The following is a 19,979-nucleotide window of genomic DNA, read 5'->3' as shown; positions in this document are numbered from 1 at the left end:
AGAAGAATATCTCTGCCTTTTCACTGTCTGCATGAGCGTACGAACCATCATCCTTTTTCAGGTCTTTTACACCAGACTTCACTTTACATTTTGACCTCACATATTTCCAAAATGCTTTGGGGTTATCCTTGGTTTCCTTTGCAAGCTTGCTTTCGTACAATCTCTTGGCTTTCCTTCCAACTTTGGTCGCCTCATTTCTTGCATGAGTGTAATCCACATAGTGCTGGTAGTCCTTTGTTCTGGTATAGCGCTTCCAGGCATTGTATTTTTTCTTAACCTTCTGCATAGTATCTTTGCACATCCATAGTGGCTTGAACTTCTTCTGCTCTTTCTCACATCTGTTAGGTTTGGTCTTAGGAATGTGATTATCCATTGCATTCTTAAGTTTATTCTCAAAGAATATCCACGATTCGTTAACATCAAGGTTGCATAATTCTTCGTCCCAGACAATATTGCTTAGGTTCTTTCTCAGTGAATCATATGCACCTTTGTTATATAAAAATCTTTCTTTATCTGTTTGGTCAGCTTCAATAGAGCAATCCATCGTGAAAAATAGGGTGACATGGTCACTCTTTCCAAGTGGGCTGCCGCTGGTTAAATTACTTATCAGCGTGTCGTCATTGGTAATAACTAGATCCAATAGGCTGCTCCTTTGTCCTATGCGGTATCTAGTGTCAAAATTGGTTATCTGGTGGAGGTAATTATCATGCAGGCAATCTAGAAACAGAGAGCTTTCATGGTTGTCTCCTGCACTTGAAGTCCAAGACTCCCAATCAATTTCTGGGTGGTTGAAATCACCAACAACAAGTAGGTGGGAAAATGTCCTTCCACATACATCATTGATGAGATCCCATAATTTCTTATTATTTATGTCAGTAGAGTTTGGGCTTCTGTACACACATCCAATAAGAAGTCTATCTTCACCTTGCAGTCTAACTTCACACCACACATTTTCCTCAAAATCTGAAATCGTCAAATCTTCAACTACATTAAGCTTTGCATTTAAACTCTTGCTTAAATAAATGCATACTCCTCTTCCTGTAAGTCCTGAGATGAAACAATCATACCCATCTATTTCTAACTCTGCTTTATCAATCTTCACCTCTACTTTGGGGTATATCTCAGTGACTGCAACTATGTCAGGCTTGGCAGAAGAGATTACTGCCATCAGTTCGCTTCTCTTGTTGAGAAGACTATCTGCATTTGTATACAAACAAGCAAGTCCATTCATATCTTGCATTTTATCATCAGGTGCTGTGCTGTGCTTCAAAACGGCGACGGGGGTGCTTAAAGGTGCAACATCAATCAACTCATGTACAATGTGCTTCCCGTCGTCTCTTATTTTCTTAGAATCATGATTAGCTTCGAAAAAGATCGCTGGCCACAGCTGTATCTTCTCCGCCACTTGAATATACTATCTCCTCTTCACTAGTATCTCCCTCTCTTCCCTTTCCATGTCTCTGCAATCTCATAACACTATGCCTCTGTGTACTCGATGTACGCTCCTTACGCTGAACTATAGCTCCTTTCTTTATCACTAAGTCGTCTTCACCGGCATCTCACGCCTCTTTAGTTCATCACGTAAAATCTTGTTCTTCTCTCTCTTTGGGAGTCATATCTGGAGTGATGAAAACTTCATTCCATGTCAAAGTTTCTTTTAGATCCTTAGCATTTTTAATGCTTGATACTTATTGGATACACTGTCCAGAGTAACCTTCAGTAGCCTACTTCTGTCTGGAACACATATTTTCCCAATCTCACCACTGATGTTAGTGTAACATCTTTCACTTTAATAGTATTCAATACATCATCCACCTTGTCAATATCATCAGCAATTCTGTCTTTGGGTTCCTTTTGGTTAGACTCTGGTACATTATGGATAATAATGTTACATTTTCTTCTTTCTCTATCTCTATATTCTTCTACAGCTTGCTGCACTTTATCATCTATAGTGTCTTCTAACTTGTGGACTTTGGTGCTCAAAACATTGATATCTTCTCTGCATGATACTTGTTCTTCTTTCACTCCACTCATAATCTTGGTCAAGTTCTTGATTGTTGGAATTGCGTTAATACAGGATTTGCAAGTCCATACGTAACCGGGAATCTTGTTCTCCATAGCCAGGTCATACACGGTCTCTGGGACACCAGTACCAATCAAACAAGACCATACTCCACAAAACTCACATTGTAGTGCTTTAACATTCTCGTTGACTAGTTAATGGAACTGCTATCGTTAATGGAACTGCTATCCAAATCCCTCTAAAATTCCATGTGCGAGTGACTTATCACCATAAAAAATCATATATTTGGGTCAAGTGAAGTATAGAAAACATATTTATGTACGTTTCCTTCTTCGGCCAGTTGTTTTAAATTTCTATGTAAATATGCATTGACATTGTCGGCGAATTTGACTGACTAGCAAACTTAGCTAGCGGAGTAAGGTCGACCAATACAGTGTATTCCGCTAGCAGTACTGTTAGCCCAAATGGAAACAGTACATCTCAGGGTAGGTCACCCAAGTTCAGTAGACCCAAACCCCACCCCCAAAAAGGTAGAAACAAACAGTCTCTGAAGTGCATGGTGATAAATTTTGGTAGTATCAGAGGCAAAGTTGCCGACTTAAGTGTTTGCATCGAGAATTATTGCCCGATATAATTATCGGCACTGAGACCCACCTTGATGGTAGTGTTAATAGTAGTGAGTTGTTCCCTGCTGACTTCTCAGTCATTAGGAAGGACAGGGACTTTGGTCATTCCAAAGGCGGTGTACTCATTGCCCTGCGGAATGACTTGGTTGCAACTCATCGTGTTGATCTGGATACCAATTGTGAGGTTGTTTGGATTACCATTAAAATCAAAGGTACCAAGGATCTCATAATTGGATCTTTTTACAGATCCCATAAGTTTGGTTCTGCACCGAGTATTTTAACGCTTTGTGAGTCGCTTGATAAAATCAAAAGCACCAGTAATGGCATGATCATTTTGGGGAGATTTTAATCTCCGGCGTGAATTGGGATCTCATGTCTGTTGATCCTGGTGGGTCGTATGTAAACCTCTCCCGGCAGATGATTGATATTGCCAGTGATTTTGGTTTGGAACAGGTAGTGCGTGGACCCACTAGGAAAAACAGTACATTAGATCTCCTATTCACCTCTAATCCCACCCTTGTTGAGAGGTCTTGGATAGTGCCCGGGATAAGTGCCCATGATGGTATTCCAGTTATAATTGTGAGCACTAAACCCAAATATATAAAACAAAATCCCCGCAAGGTTTTTATGTACCACAAAGCGGACGATGCTGCTTTGAAATGTCATTTAAAAAATTGGTCTAACCAATTTGTTAACTCTGTTTCACCTGACACCAGTGTCAATACTTTGTATGATGAATTCCAGCATGCTATTAATGAATCTATGGACATGTTTATTCCTTCCAAGATCGTTACTAAGCGTAACACATCACCCTGGATAAACACCAGAGTCAGGCGTTTACAAAAACGTAAACAGCGTGCCTACAATTCCCATCGAAGGTTAAATACCACCACCAGTTATGAGAACTTCAATGATGCCAGAAAAGAGGCAAACAAGGCAACTAGGAACGCATACAGGAGATATATCAAAAATATTTGTGGTGAATCAACAAAAAAATTCTATGGTTTTATTAAGAGCCTCAAGGTTGATTCAATTGGTATCCCAGCCCTTATGAGAAATGGCAAATTAGAATCTGACAACCAGTCAAAAGCTGAGATCCTCAATGAACAGTTTTGTTCAGTTTTTACTCAAGAACACCCTGAGGTTCCCACGTTGGATGATTCTAATATCCCACCCATGCCTGATATTGTCATTTCTGAAGCAGGTGTCTTCAAGCTTCTCAGTGAATTAGACCCTAATAAATCATCAGGTCCTGATGGGATCTCTGCCAGAATTTTAAAATTGGCAGCAGAGGAGCATGCCTCACCCCTCTCCATTACTGTAAAAGTAGAAATTTTCGCGAGGTTTTTATTTTCGCGAATTTCGCGAGTGGATATAAAATCGCGAAAATAAAAACTTGCGAAAATAACCTTTTGCATTAGGTTTCTATTGTATCAATATCAAAACCGTGAAATTTAATACTCGCGCAACTGACAAAATCTTCAAAATCGCGAAAATATCTTCTCGCGAAAATATTGACTTTTGAGTCATTCCATGTCAAATCAACCAATTTGCTGAAAATCTTGGCAGGTCACCCCCTCAGATTTTGCTGAAAATCATTTCTAGCATACCTCTATGCCAATAATGAACACATGGAAAAAATTAGCGCTCAACTCCAAGCGGTTTCAAAGATACGGCTTGTCAAAATAGTCACTCATATTTTGACTTTAGGAAAAAAGATATTAAGCTGAAAATTGCTACCTAGAGTGACTTTCACCCAAATAAGCAGAATCTGGCATTAAAAACAGTGTAGTACTTCCACTTTAAAAGTTATGGGTCTTTCAAAACCCCTTTTCGTTTTGTCATATTTCACAGTGTTCAGTTTCCAGACCCCACTCGTACTCTTAAATAGATATCAGAGAATGTTCAAACTTCATAAAAATGCTTAATAGGCCAATTTCTTTCCCCTGAAACAAACAACAGACCACTGATACCTTTAATTAAATTGTGGCTGGGACCCAAAGTTTGCTCCGCAGAATGAAATCCTGAAAACACCGCCCCCACCGGTTGACCTTTGACCCCGCAGATGAATTCCGACAAACTTGAAACTTACACCATGAATGCTTAAACACTTATTCTACATCTGTACCAAATCTTAGCTTTGTAACTCCACTTTTCAAAATTCACAAATTTCACACTTTTTTGACAGAGATTTGCCAGCATCCTATATCAACGTGTGTAAAATTTGGCAAAATACCCAAATTTCATAATCCACTCTAACCATGAAGGGGTGGAGTTACATAGATAAGATTTGGTATAGGTAGATATCAAATGTTTAAGTATATGTTGTGTAAGTTTCAAGTGTGTCGGAATTCATCTGCAGGGTCAAAGGTCAACTGGTAGGGGCGGTGTTTTCAGGATTTCATTCTGCAGAGCAAACTTTGGGTCCAAGCCAATACCTAATTAAAGGTGTCAATGGTCTGTTATTGTTTCAGGGGAGAGATATTGGCCTATTAAGCATAAATATGAAGTTTGAACATTCTCTGATATCTATTTAAGAGTACAAGTGGATCTGGAAACCGTACACGGTGAAATATGACAAAACAAAAAGGGGTTTTGGGAGACCTGTAACTTTTAAAGTGGATGAACTACACTGTTTTTAAGGCCAGATTCTGCTTATTTGGGTTAAAGTCACTCTAGGTAGCAATTTTCAGCTTAATATCTTTTTCCTTAAGGCAAAATATGAGTGTTCCAAAATAACAAATTCAACGACGCGACTCGCGAGAGCAAAAAGGGGGGTCTGGGTGAAATTTTGACAAGCCGTATCTCCGAAACCGCTTGGAGTTGAGTGCTAATTTTTTCCATGTGTTCATTATTGCCATAGAGGTATGCTAGAAATGATTTTCAGCAAAATCTGAGGGGGTGACCTGCCAACCCATTGGTTGATTTGATACGGAATGACTCTTTTACAGTATTTTCCAGAAATCTCTGGACAGTGGAGAAGTACCTGTTTCTTGGCTGAGAGCCAACATCACGCCCATTTTTAAAAAAGGAGACAGAACACACCCAGCTAATTACCGCCCGTATCATTAACTTCCATCACTAGCAAGATCCTTGAACACATCATACACTCCAACATTATGCATCATCTCAACAAACATACAATACTCACTGACAAACAACATGGTTTCCGTCAAAAGCACTCTTGCGAAACTCAACTCATCCTCACAATACAAGACCTGGCAAGTTCTCTCGACAATAAGTCCCAGGTAGACATGATCATTATGGATTTCTCCAAAGCTTTTGATGTAGTCCCCCACAACAAACTCATCACTAAATTACACAGATACGGCATACAAAACACCACACTGACCTGGATCAGTGGCTTCCTCAAGCACCGTACTCAGAGAGTTGTCGTCAGCGGCGAGAAATCGGCCTGGTCTAACGTTCTTTCTGGCGTCCCTCAGGGTACGGTGCTGGGGCCGCTACTGTTCCTGGTCTACATCAATGACCTTCCGACAACATCCATTCATCCGTCCGTCTCTTTGCAGACGACTGCATCATTTACCGTGAAATAGCAAATGAGTTTGACGCTCACACTCTTCAGGAAGATTTGCATACACTTGGGGAATGGGGGAAAAAGTGAGAAATGAAATTCAATTGCCAAAAATGTTTTGTTATGACTTTAACTCATGCTAGAGCTCCTAAGCAGTTTTCTTACACACTCAGCGGTGTCACATTGTCTGTTGTTAGTAATCATCCATATCTTGGTGTATCCATATCCAACAAACTAAACTGGAACAGTCATATTCAAAATATCTGTGCAAAAAGCAAACCGTTCATTAGGCTTCATAAAACGTAATCTTTATTCATGTAACCAATCCACCAAACTTACAGCATACAGATCACTAGTCCGCCGCAAGTTGAATATTCCTCATCCGTCTGGGATCCGCACACAAAAAGAACATAGACCAGCTGGTGAGAGTGCAGAAAAGAGCGGCACGATTCATCCTCAATGATTATAAATCTAAATCTCCCGGTTGTGCGACCCAGATGGTCAAAGATCTGGAACTAGAACCACTCAGCACCAGGAGGAAGGCTAGAAGACTCTGCGTATTCCAGCAAGCAAGACTAGGCGACCTGTCCCTGCCCATCGGAAAGCTTCTACAGCCCGTCCAGCGCCAGTCGCGGCATCATCATCCAGAATCCTATTCAACCATATCAGCCAACAAAGACTGTTACAAAAACTCATTTATACCAAAGACAATACGTGATTGGAACTCTCTTCCACCTCACCTAATCAGCATCACAAAACCGGAACCCTTCAAAACAGCAGTAACAAAGTATCTAAGCAACCAAGACTAAGCAAGAATTTCAAAAACCACAGCGCAGATCACACATCCTGGCCGTTTGTCTCCATCTTGGAGTGTTGGACAGTACCAAACTCAAGACTCAAGGTTTGCCTGGGGTTACCTACATGTAGATCATCATTGTGGCATTGTGACAAGCTCACAAGCCCAACCAAGGTCAAGGTTTTAAATAACTTTCTCATGTTATCATTATGAATAATGACCCTTCAATTAGGGCTCAGACACTTACCTTTGAAGATCAGGAACATAATCATTTTGCCAAGAATAGCCTTATGTGATCAACTGCGACTTAAAAGCCATGAAACTAGGACGTTATTTACATCAGTTCCTGTTTTTTTGGGCAACAATCAGTGGTAAGAACAGCCTGTAGTCAATTATTTTTCTATCACCTCTGTAACATAAAACCAGTTTTCGCTTCGCTGATATTTCGGTATCCTTACGTTATTTTACAGTGTGTTGGCGACGGACTTATTTGCCAGCTGATTGGCGACAGGCTTTTTATTACTCCAGAATCCAGAATCTTTCCCCTTCCTTGATTATTTATTTATTAATGGTAAGTTTATGGTTCTTAAAATGCACTTTTTAGGCTGCTAAATGTTCAGTCTAGGTCATTTGGATTAGGGTTGTGTCCGGGGGTTGTGTGAGTTCGATTTTACCCAGATTCCACCTACATGTGTAGAGCAAGTAAATTCCTTTCAAGTTCAAATTCACATGATGTATGATTACTATGGCCAAATTGGTCAAGCTGGGAGATTCCACGTTTGTTGATAGAAAGACAGCCTAGGCTAATAGAAATTGGCACTCCATTCGTGGTGGATAATAATAAAGTTTAAAACATGTAGGCCTAGCCTATGTCCGGCACTTAGGCAGGGGGATTCTTTGTTGGATTATTTTATTTGATCCTATTTTAGGTAACCGCTAGGCAAACCTTAGTTAACACATTTACTAGTCAGCGAATTCGCCGAGACCGGGGCCCCAACACAATGCATATTTACATAGAAATTTGAATTTTTTTCGAGAATAGGTGGGTGAAGGAAACCTACTTAAATATGTTTTCTATACTTCACTTGACCCAAATATATGATTTTTATGGTGATAATCAAGTCGCACATGGAATTTTAGAGGATTTTGATAGCAGTTCCATTAAAAAAAAAAGCTGCCATCGCCATGAAAAGCATCCAACTTTCACATTTCATACAATGATCATACCATTCAACCAGCTCCCTGCATAAAATATCTTGGGGTGGCACTTGACCAACATCTCTCTGGAGAAGTTATGGTCGATTCTCTCATTAAGAAAGCTACTGGCCGGCTCAAATTTTTATACAGATATTCTCAATTTTTCAACCAAAAGCTTCGCAAAAATCTCTGCTCTGCATTACTGCAGTGTCATCTTGATTATTGTTGCACCTCATGGTATACTGGTTTGTCCAAAATTTATCAGCACAAACTTCAAGTTATTCAAAACAAGATGATTCGTTTTATTTTGAACCTAGCTCCCAGAGATCATGTTGGTCAGGTTGAATTTGACTTAGTTAAACTTCTAGATATCCAAAACAGGGCTAGGCAGCTGAGACTCAACCACATGTACAATATTTTCCATTCACAGGGCCCTTCTTATCTTACCCAGTTTTTTACCAAAATTTCTGATATTCATTCTCATGCCACTAGGTCAAGCTCTTGGAATTTCCATGTCCCAAGAGTTGGTTCAAATACCAAAAAATCTTTTTTCTACCATGCAACTCTTGATTGGAATAACCTACCTTCCCATATCAAATCCATTCTGGACAAATGTACTTATAAACATGCTATGAAAAAATACCTGGCTAGAGTTGCTATGACCCATGAGTCTGCTGAATTTGTGTAGCTTACTCCTTTAGGTCCCCGCCTTAATTTTATCTTATTGTGAGTTATGTAAGCTATCCACCAGTGGAGCTTCTGCGACCCCTACGCAGAACTTCCGATAGTGGATTATCTGCGCACGGTGGACGCAAGGAATCCACGGACGGATTTTTGGCGCGCGTGCTCAGAAACTCCCTCCGTATATAGCTCTGGTGGAGTAATTCTGCGACGGTCGCAGGGAATCCACGGACAGATTTTCGGCGCACGTTTTAATTATCTCATGAATTGTTATGATTTAATATTATTAAATGGTAGAAAGTATGAAATATTATTTATATAGGCCTATATAGGGGCCTAACTCCGGTGGAGTAATTCTGCGCACGGTCGCAGGGAATCCACGGACGGATTTTCGGCGCACGTTTTTAATCATCTCATGAATTGTTATGATTTAATATTATTGGTGCGCCGAAAATCCGTCGTGGATTCCCTGCGATCGCGGCGCAGAATTACTCCACCGAGCTATATACGGAGGGGAGTTTCTCGCGCACGGCGCCGAAAGTCCGTCCGTGGATTCCCTGCGACCGTGCGCAGAATTACTCCACCGGAGCTATATACGGAGGGGGTTTCTGCGCACGTGCGCCGAAAATCCGTCCGTGGATTCCTTGCGACCGTGTGCAGAATTACTCCACCGGAGCTATATACGGAGGGGAGTTTCTCCGCACGTGCGCCGAAAGTCCATCAGTGGATTCCCTGCGACCGCGCGCAGAATTACTCCACCGGAGCTATATACGGAGGGGAGTTTCTGAGCACGCGCGCCGAAAAATCCGTCCGTGGATTACCTGCGACCGTCGCGCAGAATTACTCCACCGGAACTATATACGGAGGGGATTTTCAGTGCACATGCGCAGAAAATCCGACTGTGGATTCCTTGCGTCCACCGTGCGCAGATAATCCACTATCGGAAGTTCTGCGTAGGGGTCGCAGAAGCTCCACTGGTGGATCATGTACTGTACATACATGTTATTGTTTTGCACGCTCCCAGGCATCTTTTTGTTCTTTTTGTGGGACCCCATTGGAATTAAGTCTACACAGGAAGCTAGACTTTATGGGTCATCCTGGCAATTCGGCATTTTGGTGTCTTTTTGGTGTGCAGCTTTTCAATGTGTTAATTTTTGTATGTTTCATTGTACAATCTTATGTCGCTTTTTGCCAAATAAATATGAATGAATGAATGAATGAATAAGACTAAGATCTAGAAACACCCCGAAATGCCGTTTTGGGGAATTTTGCTAGCTGAATCTTTTTTGATGAAAGTCAATCTTTGACAAGATGTAACTTTGCTCCGGAAAGTGCTATGAAAAAAAGGTTTTCAGTTTTGGCTTAGTTTACTCAAGGCAGGGCTTTAATTTGATATATAAAACGATGCAATTTGATGGCAAATTTGAATTCACCTATCATACCTACCTATTTGTGACCTCTTCTCATAATTTATTACTTTCCTTTTCTCACAAGTAAAGTCTGAAACATCGAAGTCAGTAGTACCGTCCATGCGAACTTGGATGCCGGCTTGGATGTAAGCTTTTAAGCTTACATCCAAACCGGGCATCCAAGTTCGCATCTAAGCGCTTAAAAGCGCTTAGCCTAAGCGCTTTTAAGCCTTAGGCCTACATGTTGACGCAAATTCAAGAAAGTCAAAAACTTGGAAGTATGACTATATCCCGGGACTATATCTGCCTCTGTATTTTGCAAACTAAAACAAGAATAGGGCCTACTCTATTAAATAAATACGAAAATGAGAGTAGGCCTATTAATTTAGATGCCAAGACACTGAAACTGATATCGTAAAAGTCACACCGGCGCTTGCACAAAGTTATGAATGAATCGTGCCGTACATGCGTACAATGGTTTATACTCATCACATGTAGATCGCCATGGTCGGGGCACGTATGTAGGGCTATTTGCATGCTTGTCATGGGTCGACCTGGCTAAAAATCCTGGCGTTTGCGGGCCGAATGTGGCAACACAAAATTTACGGTTGACCTGGGAGAAACCGATTTACGATAACTTAGGTGGTCTATCGTGTGCGATACGCTATTTTTGGTCGACCTGGGATTTTTTTCTCCCAGCTTGACCCAAAACGCATTACTATGAATGTTGCTCGAGAACTCTAGCTTCGAATTTGCACACGATAGTTACGCATTCGATGCTAGAGTATTTTACTATGGTTTTTTGGTCGGACAGCGGTGCAATTTTTAACACCGGAGGTTATTTATTCTGTGAATGTTGAAATTTGAATGAAAGTTATTTCGATGAGTCAACTGTATCTTTTGAGCAAGATTTGCGTATTTTGGACCGTCTAAAATTTTGCTGAAGTGTAATTTTAGCAATATTTTTGATGCAATCGCCTGTCGTGATCGGCTGTGTTTACTTCTGACCTTCCATTGCTTTACACGGTGTCATGCTTCAGCGGATCCGACTAGATTTTGAATGCAAAGGTCTCTAGCCTAGAATGTGAAGCTATCGGTGAGCAAATTCTTGGCTAGAGTTCTCGAGCAATATGAATGATCATCATCATGTACAGTATACTATTAATAAGCTTACACATCACATGCACATGAAATAGCCCTAGTGCCTAGAACTCTGGCCATAGTAACCGTTTTTACTTAGGGCCAGAGGCACTTTACATTGACAAACTGATAGAGCGCTGGAACGATCCAGTACAAAAGTTGAAAGCACTTCAAGTTCAATGCTTGATCGACCCACGCCCAAGATACATCTACGTACAAAAGAACATTGTCATTGTCAAATGTGTGTCAGATCGCTGATAAAACCCACTTGAGAAAACACAATAGTCGGTCATTTCTATTCTAAAGATGCATTTATACTCGATTCTCTCGGTCGGGGCCACGTCACATCCATTCATGCATTGGAGTGAAAACAACTTATCGCATATTTTTATTTGCAGAGAGTCGAACCTGGCACAATAGTGAGATAGCTTGTGATACACTCCAGAGTTCAGTGAATGCGAATGTTGTTTTCACTCCAGTGCTATTACAAGTCAGCCGGTTCATGCCCGGATGTCCGACCGACAGAATAGCTTTTGCAGAAAACTGAATCGCACACAAGTTTTGTTTGCATGAGGGACCAAGTAAAAGAATCACAGCAAAGACAAAAATCTGTTTTTTTATCTTGCAGGTTAAAATTACTTGGTTTCAGCTGTTGGCTGTTGCGGACGCACATTTTTTGTGTCACAGACGTACGCTCTGATTTTTGTGAATTGGTACATCCGCAATGAGTTCCAGATGTTATTTCTAAATATTGGACACAAAAAAAGATCCATACAAGGAAACATTTTCAAAACAAAGTATTTATACTAAATTTTGAAAATAAGCCAAATTAATTTGTTTCAAACAACAAAAAGAAATGGTACAGGGTGGTTGAAAGTGGCATTTTTGGGAATGTACATTGTACGTCCGTCGTCCGCAACATGCCATTTTTCATATTTGCCCATATCTTGAAAAAAAAATTGTTAGATGAAATTCAATTCACATCCTTCGATATGAGACATAAATCAATAATTTTTGAAAGTGTGTGAGGCAATTACGGAATTGCCCAAGATACGAAACATGCATTGATTGTGTATATTGTGCACTCCGCATACTATGCACAGTTTTTCGTGCACGTTCGCATCGCTTAGGATTGATTCATTTTTCCGGCGGGTTGATGCATTTATATTTGTTTCTATTTTCCAACATTTTTGGTGATAATTTCTTGTTGCTCAAGAAATTAAACAAAAGAATGCACTTGTGCTGATGTTGATGCGTCTAATGCACTCCCCCCTCCCCTTCGGGGCTTGTGCATTAGACGCATCAACATCAGCACACATTATTTTGTCTCTTAATTTCTCTCCCAACAAGTATATGCGTTCATTAACCTATAATTATTTATTTTTTTGAAAAGGGTGTTCCAAAATCAGTCAGAAAAGGCACAAACCTGATGTACATGTATGTATTGATCTTACTATGATCTATATACAGTTTTGAGGTATCAGGTCTCTTTTTATATTTCAGGATTTGTGAAATAGAAACTTCTAGATGAAACCAAATGGCTTCGATATCTGAACTCATTGCTGAAGCTACACTTAGCAAATTAAGAAGTTATGACAACATCAGAGGTAATACATTTTTCTTTCAAATGTTTTGTGACATTGGGGAATATACGATGAAAGTTGTTGGGTTGGGTTTTTCTTGTTTCCTCTTTTCCTTTTTTTCCTTCTTGAGCAACTTGCCTGTATGCATGTGGATTTGACCTGAACAACAAAGCAAGAGACATGTGATACATTTGTAAAGCAGTAGACATGAGAGCTGATGGTGATGACATTATTGGAGCTCCATATATTTCATGTATTTGATAATCATGGATGAACATTGAAATATCAGGATATTTCCTGATTTCAGGAAATAGAATGTTGTTTGAACAGGAAATGGATCTTTTCAAGAGAAAAGGTTATGAGGATTTTGTTTTAGGTGCATGATGGCACTTTAATGTACTCTCTGATTAAATTTGTACAGGCAAGACACCTACATTTCCATTCTGGGACCTGGTTGTACTGAGTGCAGCAGATGATGATCAAAGAGTAGCCTTCCAGATGCAGATAGATGAGAAGATCAAGAGAAAGGAACTACCACTTAATGTGAACTACCTCACCTTTGCTGATCCTGGAACAGCCAAAATAGGTATAGCATTCACATCTTGGTATTGTTTGTGGTGTATTTTCCAGGGGTGAGGTGGGCGAGGAGTTGGGGCAAGGGGACTTAACACACAAAAAATTTACTTGACTCTGGTGTATGGGTATGCAGTCTACGCTGGTACTAGGTCATAGTTTGTTCTCATGAATACTTGACAATTTGACATCTTCTGCTGGACAAAACTCATGATTGTGTCCATTTATACCATTTAACTCAGGGGAGCTAATCTAGGTGGTGATTGTTATGATGATAGGCTGATGTGCTGCACCTGTATTGTCACATCCTTGAATAATGCTAAAATAAGTTGTTGGGGAGGCAGGCATATAACCAACTTGGTAATTCCAAGCGGGCAAGAGCCTCACAGTAATTGACAACTTCATCCCGGTTGGAGGAAAAACAGGGGCTGATCCAAAATATTTTTCGATGATGCAGATGCTACACCCCTGAAGGCATGATCAGTTAATTCTGGCAAATATGTGCTCATTGTGCTGAGCCCCTTTGGATTTGTTGCTCACTAGAAATCACTCACATTTGTTTTTATTTATTTTGTTTGTTACTTACAGGTGGTGGTGGTTCTCTAATGGACATCCTGACAGAACTAACCAGAATGTATGGAGAGAAACTACTGAGAATGAAGGTCCTAATCATTCCTGCTGGAGGGTATAGTCAACGCCTTCCTAGTGCTAGTCTCTTGGGGAAAATCTTCACTGCACTACCACTAGGTCATCCTATGTATGATCTGCTGGATGCTAAACTAGCTTCACTCATTGACTTCCCTGCTAGGATGGATTGTGGTGTATTCCTGTCTTGTGCAGACACGGTTGAGTTATATCATTGTCAAGATCAAAACTGGCAATTTCCTTCTGTGGGTATCACAGCTCAGGGTCACCCATCCCCAATTAAAATTGGTACCACACATGGTGTCTTTCTAATGTCATCACAGCAGAAAGAGTGTATCCCACAGTTTGAAGTAGTTCAGTGTTTGCAATTTCTTCATAAGAAATCGGAGGAAGAGCTTCAACAAAATGGAGCTTGCTTACACCCAACATTTGCAGATGTCCATGGAGTCGAGAGTGAGATGGTTCTTACTGATAGTGGTTACTTCATGGATTTCACAACAGCTAATAAACTAATTGATTTTTATCAATCAGAGGCGCCGCTACAATGTGAAATAGATTGCCATGGCGATTTTCTACAGCCTTTGGGACCACAAGCTACTAGTGACTACATCACCAATACATCCAATGTCTGCAAGGAGACCTCAGATCTGACACAAATGCGCCTTAAGGTGTTCAATCTTTTGAAAGGTACACCACTGAATGTCCTCCTTCAGAGTCATTCACAATTCTTTCATTTAGGTACGACTTCAGAATATATTGACCACTTATGTGGGAAGTCAGAGTTAGCAGTAGGTCTTGGGTTCAAATCCAACACATTCAACAAATGTAGTACAAGCACTGTGAACAAAGGCTACCCTTCTCAACAGAAACAAGTAGCCTGTGTAATGCACAGTATCTTACCAGGACAGTTTGATTGGTCCCATAGATGTATTGTAGAGTATTGTCATATACAAGGCAGTGTGATAATCCAAGATAATTGTATCATTAGCAATTGCTGCATCGATCAACAAGCAAATGTCCCATACACCATCCCACCAAATAGCTACCTCCACACAGCTTGTGTCAAAGGTCACAGCAAGTATGTCACATTTGTATTTGATGTGCGCGACAACATGAAGCAATCTGCTTCTCCTGGTGATGCAGGAAAGCTTGTGTGGTTAGGTCAAACATTTGAGGGAATCTTTGGTGATAATCTTCCAAAAGCTTGTGATCAAATATTCCCCAATGTCGAAGATGGTACATACAGCCTGTGGCATGCTAAGCTGTTTAGACCAGCACAGAGTTTAGAGAAAGCCTTTGATGAAGCTATGATGTTGTTGAATAGTGTTCACGATGGCGAGGTAACTGTGAATTTCCAAGGATGCTTATCAATGGCTGATATCTTAAAACAGAAAGATGTTGCTGCCATGATTGAGTATAGGAGGGTATTGTACGAAACTATCAATGATTAATACTTGTCTTTGGGAGAGAGATGTCCTCAGTTGCCTCCAACATGCTTAATCAAATTTTGCAGGTTTATGTGTTTTTAGTGGAAAGGTTGGTATGGGGAGGTGTGGCAGATTTGGGAAGCATTGACAGGCTCCTAGCTTTAATTGTGGGTTTCAGAAAACTGGATTACAGTATAAAAGAAGAAGGGTGCTTTTTCAAAATACTGAAAACTGGATTATAAAAGAAGAAGGGTGCATTTACTGAAAACTGGATTATAAAAGAAGGTGCTTTTTCAAAATATTTTTAATCAAGTATTTTGGCAAATTTAGCTAATTGCAAGAGAAACACATAACACTCAATGTAAAAATTACTTTACCACGTTAGGCCTACTGAAATTGAATTTTCTGCCTATTTTGATGTGATGGGTAGGGTATAAGCAATAAATAGGAAAGAAAAGAAATGTGCAAAGTGTGACAATAATTTATTGTCTCCAAATTTATAGGCCCCCCCTGTCAAAGTGCAATGACACCTGAGCAAAATTAGTTCCAAAATGCTTCTTGGGACACACTGAAGCATTCCCCACTCACACCCTGGTCATAGAAAATGATGAGTGTAACACTCTCCACCCGGGCTCTCCACCCCTCCGTCCCTGACATTATATAAAATATATCATTTATAGAGATGGTTGCTATTTTTATTTATTATCATAAATAGATGATAGCTATTATACATAAAGCAATATTAGGAATTCAAATGCATCATAAATAAAGGGTTGCAAGACAGTATTACCTTGAAGATCTTGCTCAGTAAGATTAGGGTAAACATCCTATGGGGTCACTCAGATTTCATAATTAACACAATTGTGAACAAATGTGTGACCAGAGAAAGGGTTGTTTTTAGAGAACGAACGGGTTCAAAAATGCCTGTTTTTTAGAAAAAGGATTTTGGTGCATTTGGGGGTCATTTTATACCTACAGTGTGTTTTTTAATATTTATGTTTTCTAATTTGCATCACCAAAAATTTTTAAATATTAGAAAGTGATAAAAAAACATACAATAAGTTGTTACAAAACCAAGCTAAATTCCAGTTTAGGGGTGTTTTGCTGAAAGGACCAATCCTGTTTAGGCCAAGTAAAAATAAAAACATGTTTCTCGTCCGGGTTTTTAAAAATTAGGAGAATGAGGGGCTTTTTATTTTCTATTTTTATTGGAAAGCGACGCTAAATACCTGTTTTTGGGACCATATCTTGGGTATTCGACATACAGATTGATATCTGAGAAAAGGAGGAGGCCCTTTTATTTTATTGTTTTGAGAGGTAGACCCCTCTAGTGATCACAAAACTCTTCTTAAATGATGTATTATGCATTTACAAAGCCGTAAAATAAGTTTCAACTTCTGAAACATCTTTTTCAACAAGTTATATCTGAAAGTTTACAAAATAAAAAGAAATTTGAAAAATCTTCAAAAAATGAGGAGGCGCGGACGAGAAACATGTATTTTTTTTTACTCAGCCTTAGGGTATGTTTTGATAATCTCTGGTCGTACATACATGATGAAACTTGAGTGCCCCCACTTGCTAAACATATCATGATAGAGACCAATCAGTGCAGTAAGTCAATTGACTTCAGTTCAGTATATATGAAGATCTTGCTCAAGGTCAGAGTTCCAAATCAATTTAAAATAAAGACTTCAGTACTTGTAATATACACAGCTCTTGTAACTCAGTCAGGTCAAGGCAAACAATTCAGGAGAGGCTTATCAGTGAAGTAGAAGCAATTACCTGGTAATTGAAAATGAACTATAGACTTCACTACTGTTTTAATATGTGAAGCCCGCCACAAAATTAGTGGACTGTAATCATGTCTGTGTTTTCACTTTGGGTGCGGCGTGCCGCACCCACCCTGTATTCTCTGACTATTGACCTACTTTTTCACATGCCGCAGTGTTGAGAAAATATTCGTGCGGTTATATCCCAAACACCCACAGAGGTGATAGTTTACGGCGAGTTTTGTAATTATTACTTGATTTTGATATGTAAGTAATACGATAAAGTCGTCATAGGCAGTAATGTGTTTGTATTAAAAGAAATAACAAAAATAATTATTTAAGTACCGGTAATAGAAATACTATTTGGAAATTGCAGCAAGATTTGCAGATGTTTTTATTTGAACAGTACCAGTTCACCAGTTTTGCTAGTTTTCCTAATCTTTGGGCTAAATTAATAGCATCGTGAAAACCAAACAGTCAATTAATTTATGTCAACATTTCCTTGTTTGACATTGCATGCAAACATTATCTTATTTACATAATGGTTTTGACCTCGAGTCATGAGTGGTGATTCATTGTTTAGGCCAAGTAAAATAAATAACGTGTATATCGTCCCCGCCCTCTCCGATTTTTGGAGATTTTCAAATATTTTAGTTATTTTTCCTATTTGCTTCCTTACTTTGTTTATAAAATTGTTGTGATGAAATGACATGTTTAGAAGTTCTTGGTTATCATTTATAAACACATTGCAAACACTTTCTTCAAGCTAGGGGTAGGGCTTTGGGGAAATAACAAAAATATTAGGGGCCCCCCCGATTTTATGATGTGTTGACAAACATTTGCCATTGCAATTTTACACAGAAATGAATGGTAAAACAATAACACGATAACAAATAATAAGGACCTCCCTCACCAATTTTTGAAAAAGTCCGGACATATACATTTTTTTTACTTGGCCTTAATTGGCATACTCCTCTAAATATTTTACCGCAAAGTCCTATGGTGGAGGGCTATTTTGTTGTGTAGTCCTACAAAGGTGGGTGACTAAAAAGTAGCCTGTTGGTACATGTTTTACCGTACAGTCCTATGGTGTGGGTTTTATTTTGTTGTCCTAATTCGATTGCTCTTAGTTAGTTATTTATATAACTTCAAACACAAACCTTCTAAGGGATGCACCATTAGATTCTCAGGGTGGGGTAGGAAGTTTTTCAAAAAAAAAAAAAAACTTCACCCACTTCATGAGCAAAAACAAAACTTTCCCCACCAACTATGAAAAATAAAAAACTTTCCCCGACCCCAACTTCCTACCCCCCTCTCAGTATCAAATGGTGCGTCCCTTAGTTTAATTCTTTCAATCAAAATTTCACTCCTCTGCTAATGATGTCATTGATGACAAGTGATAATCGAAGTAATACTGCATTAGGCCAAATACAAAAATAAACATGTTTCACGTCCCCTCCCTCCTTTTTGGAGGTTTCTTCAATTATATTTTTTATATTTTGCAATTCAGTTATAACTTTTAAAAAATTATGTCTAGGGAGTTGAGATGCTTTCTATAGCCTTCTCAATATACAAGAAACAATTTGGAAGGTTTCGAGATCATTAGAGGGGCCTACCCTCAGAACAACAAATAAAAAGAGGCCTCCTCCTTTTTGCAGGCATTATTGTGCACGCTAAAATAGCTCTAAATATGGGTATTTACATCGATTCTGCGATACAAAATAAAAAGGCCCCTCCTACTCCTTTTTTTCAAAAACCTGGACGTGAAACATGTTTTTTATTTTACTTGAACTTATCAATATGGAACTACACCTTTATCTTGACAATTCATTTGATCGCCCTATTCCTTTTAAAGGAATTTTTATTTATTGTGAACTAGACTTACTCATTCTTTCATTTCTCTTGACAATTTTTCATTTGCCCACCCTATTCCTTTTAAAGGAATTTTTATTGAGATATTGAACAGGCAAATTCTTCTTAAGGAACATTCCGGCATGCGACATTATGCCTTATATGTTAGGAAAACAATTATCAAGTATGAATCACATGTTTTTATTCAAATTGATTTGATAATTATATTTCTAACATGATTATAAGGCACAATGTTGTGATTGCCAGAGTGTTCCTTTAAGCTTCACAATGATATTGCATGTCCATATTGCATGATTGAAATGGAGTACAAAAATAAATGTGTTGTGAAATTCTTCATTTTCTTTTAATTTTAAGATGTTCAAGGAGGACCATATCTCAGCTTAATGAGCTCATAACTTCCTCTATCTGCTGACATGTCATTAGGACCCTTTGTGGTGACATATAAAATTATGTATTCAAGGATATAAGCATAATTTTTTTTTTTTTAAAAGAAACTGTGCAGGAAATCAACTATTAGGAGTGTATATTTGATGTATATTAATGTAAGTTGGTGGTTGTATTGCAAATATTTTAGAAAGATACAACAGGACCAAAACAAAGAGGGAAAATGGGGAACCCATTGGAGCAAAAGTCTTATTTGATGTATCCTGTCTGAGGCCGGGGTGAGGGGGGGACACTTAAGACAAATTACCATACGGGTATG

At 39.2% G+C, this 19,979-nt stretch overlaps 2 protein-coding genes across 4 annotated transcripts in view; one reads left to right on the top strand and one right to left on the bottom strand.

Annotated features, from left to right (window-relative positions):
* The window catches only part of LOC140161306 (uncharacterized), a 28,895-nt gene extending 21,537 nt beyond the window's left edge, over nucleotides 1-7,358 (bottom strand). The window contains exon 1 of the mRNA XM_072184782.1: nucleotides 7,228-7,358. Coding sequence (XP_072040883.1) covers nucleotides 7,228-7,252 — 25 coding nt within the window. The 5' untranslated portion in view covers nucleotides 7,253-7,358. The remainder of the gene's footprint in view (nucleotides 1-7,227) is intronic.
* A 102-nt stretch (nucleotides 7,359-7,460) lies between these two features.
* Nucleotides 7,461-17,509, top strand: LOC140161307 (fucose-1-phosphate guanylyltransferase-like). 3 transcript variants are annotated; one of them, XM_072184784.1, is made up of 6 exons: nucleotides 7,461-7,551; nucleotides 12,911-13,014; nucleotides 13,412-13,576; nucleotides 14,152-15,887; nucleotides 15,921-16,756; nucleotides 17,149-17,509. In XM_072184784.1, exons 2-4 carry the CDS (start codon nucleotides 12,945-12,947, stop codon nucleotides 15,657-15,659), a joined length of 1,743 nt encoding a protein of 580 aa, XP_072040885.1. In that variant the 5' UTR covers nucleotides 7,461-7,551; nucleotides 12,911-12,944; the 3' UTR covers nucleotides 15,660-15,887; nucleotides 15,921-16,756; nucleotides 17,149-17,509. The 3 variants fall into 3 exon arrangements, with proteins under 3 accessions (XP_072040885.1, XP_072040884.1, XP_072040886.1); XM_072184783.1 differs by having other exon boundaries at nucleotides 14,152-16,756; XM_072184785.1 differs by lacking the exon at nucleotides 7,461-7,551 and adding an exon at nucleotides 11,561-12,120 and having other exon boundaries at nucleotides 14,152-16,756.
* The last annotated feature ends 2,470 nt before the right edge of the window (nucleotides 17,510-19,979 follow it).

Source organism: Amphiura filiformis, chromosome 9 (assembly GCF_039555335.1).
Source record: "Amphiura filiformis chromosome 9, Afil_fr2py, whole genome shotgun sequence".
NCBI classification, from domain to species: Eukaryota; Metazoa; Echinodermata; class Ophiuroidea; order Amphilepidida; family Amphiuridae; genus Amphiura; species Amphiura filiformis.
The sequence above is the reverse complement of the archived record's forward strand: the minus strand, read 5'-3'. Positions and strand labels throughout refer to the sequence as shown.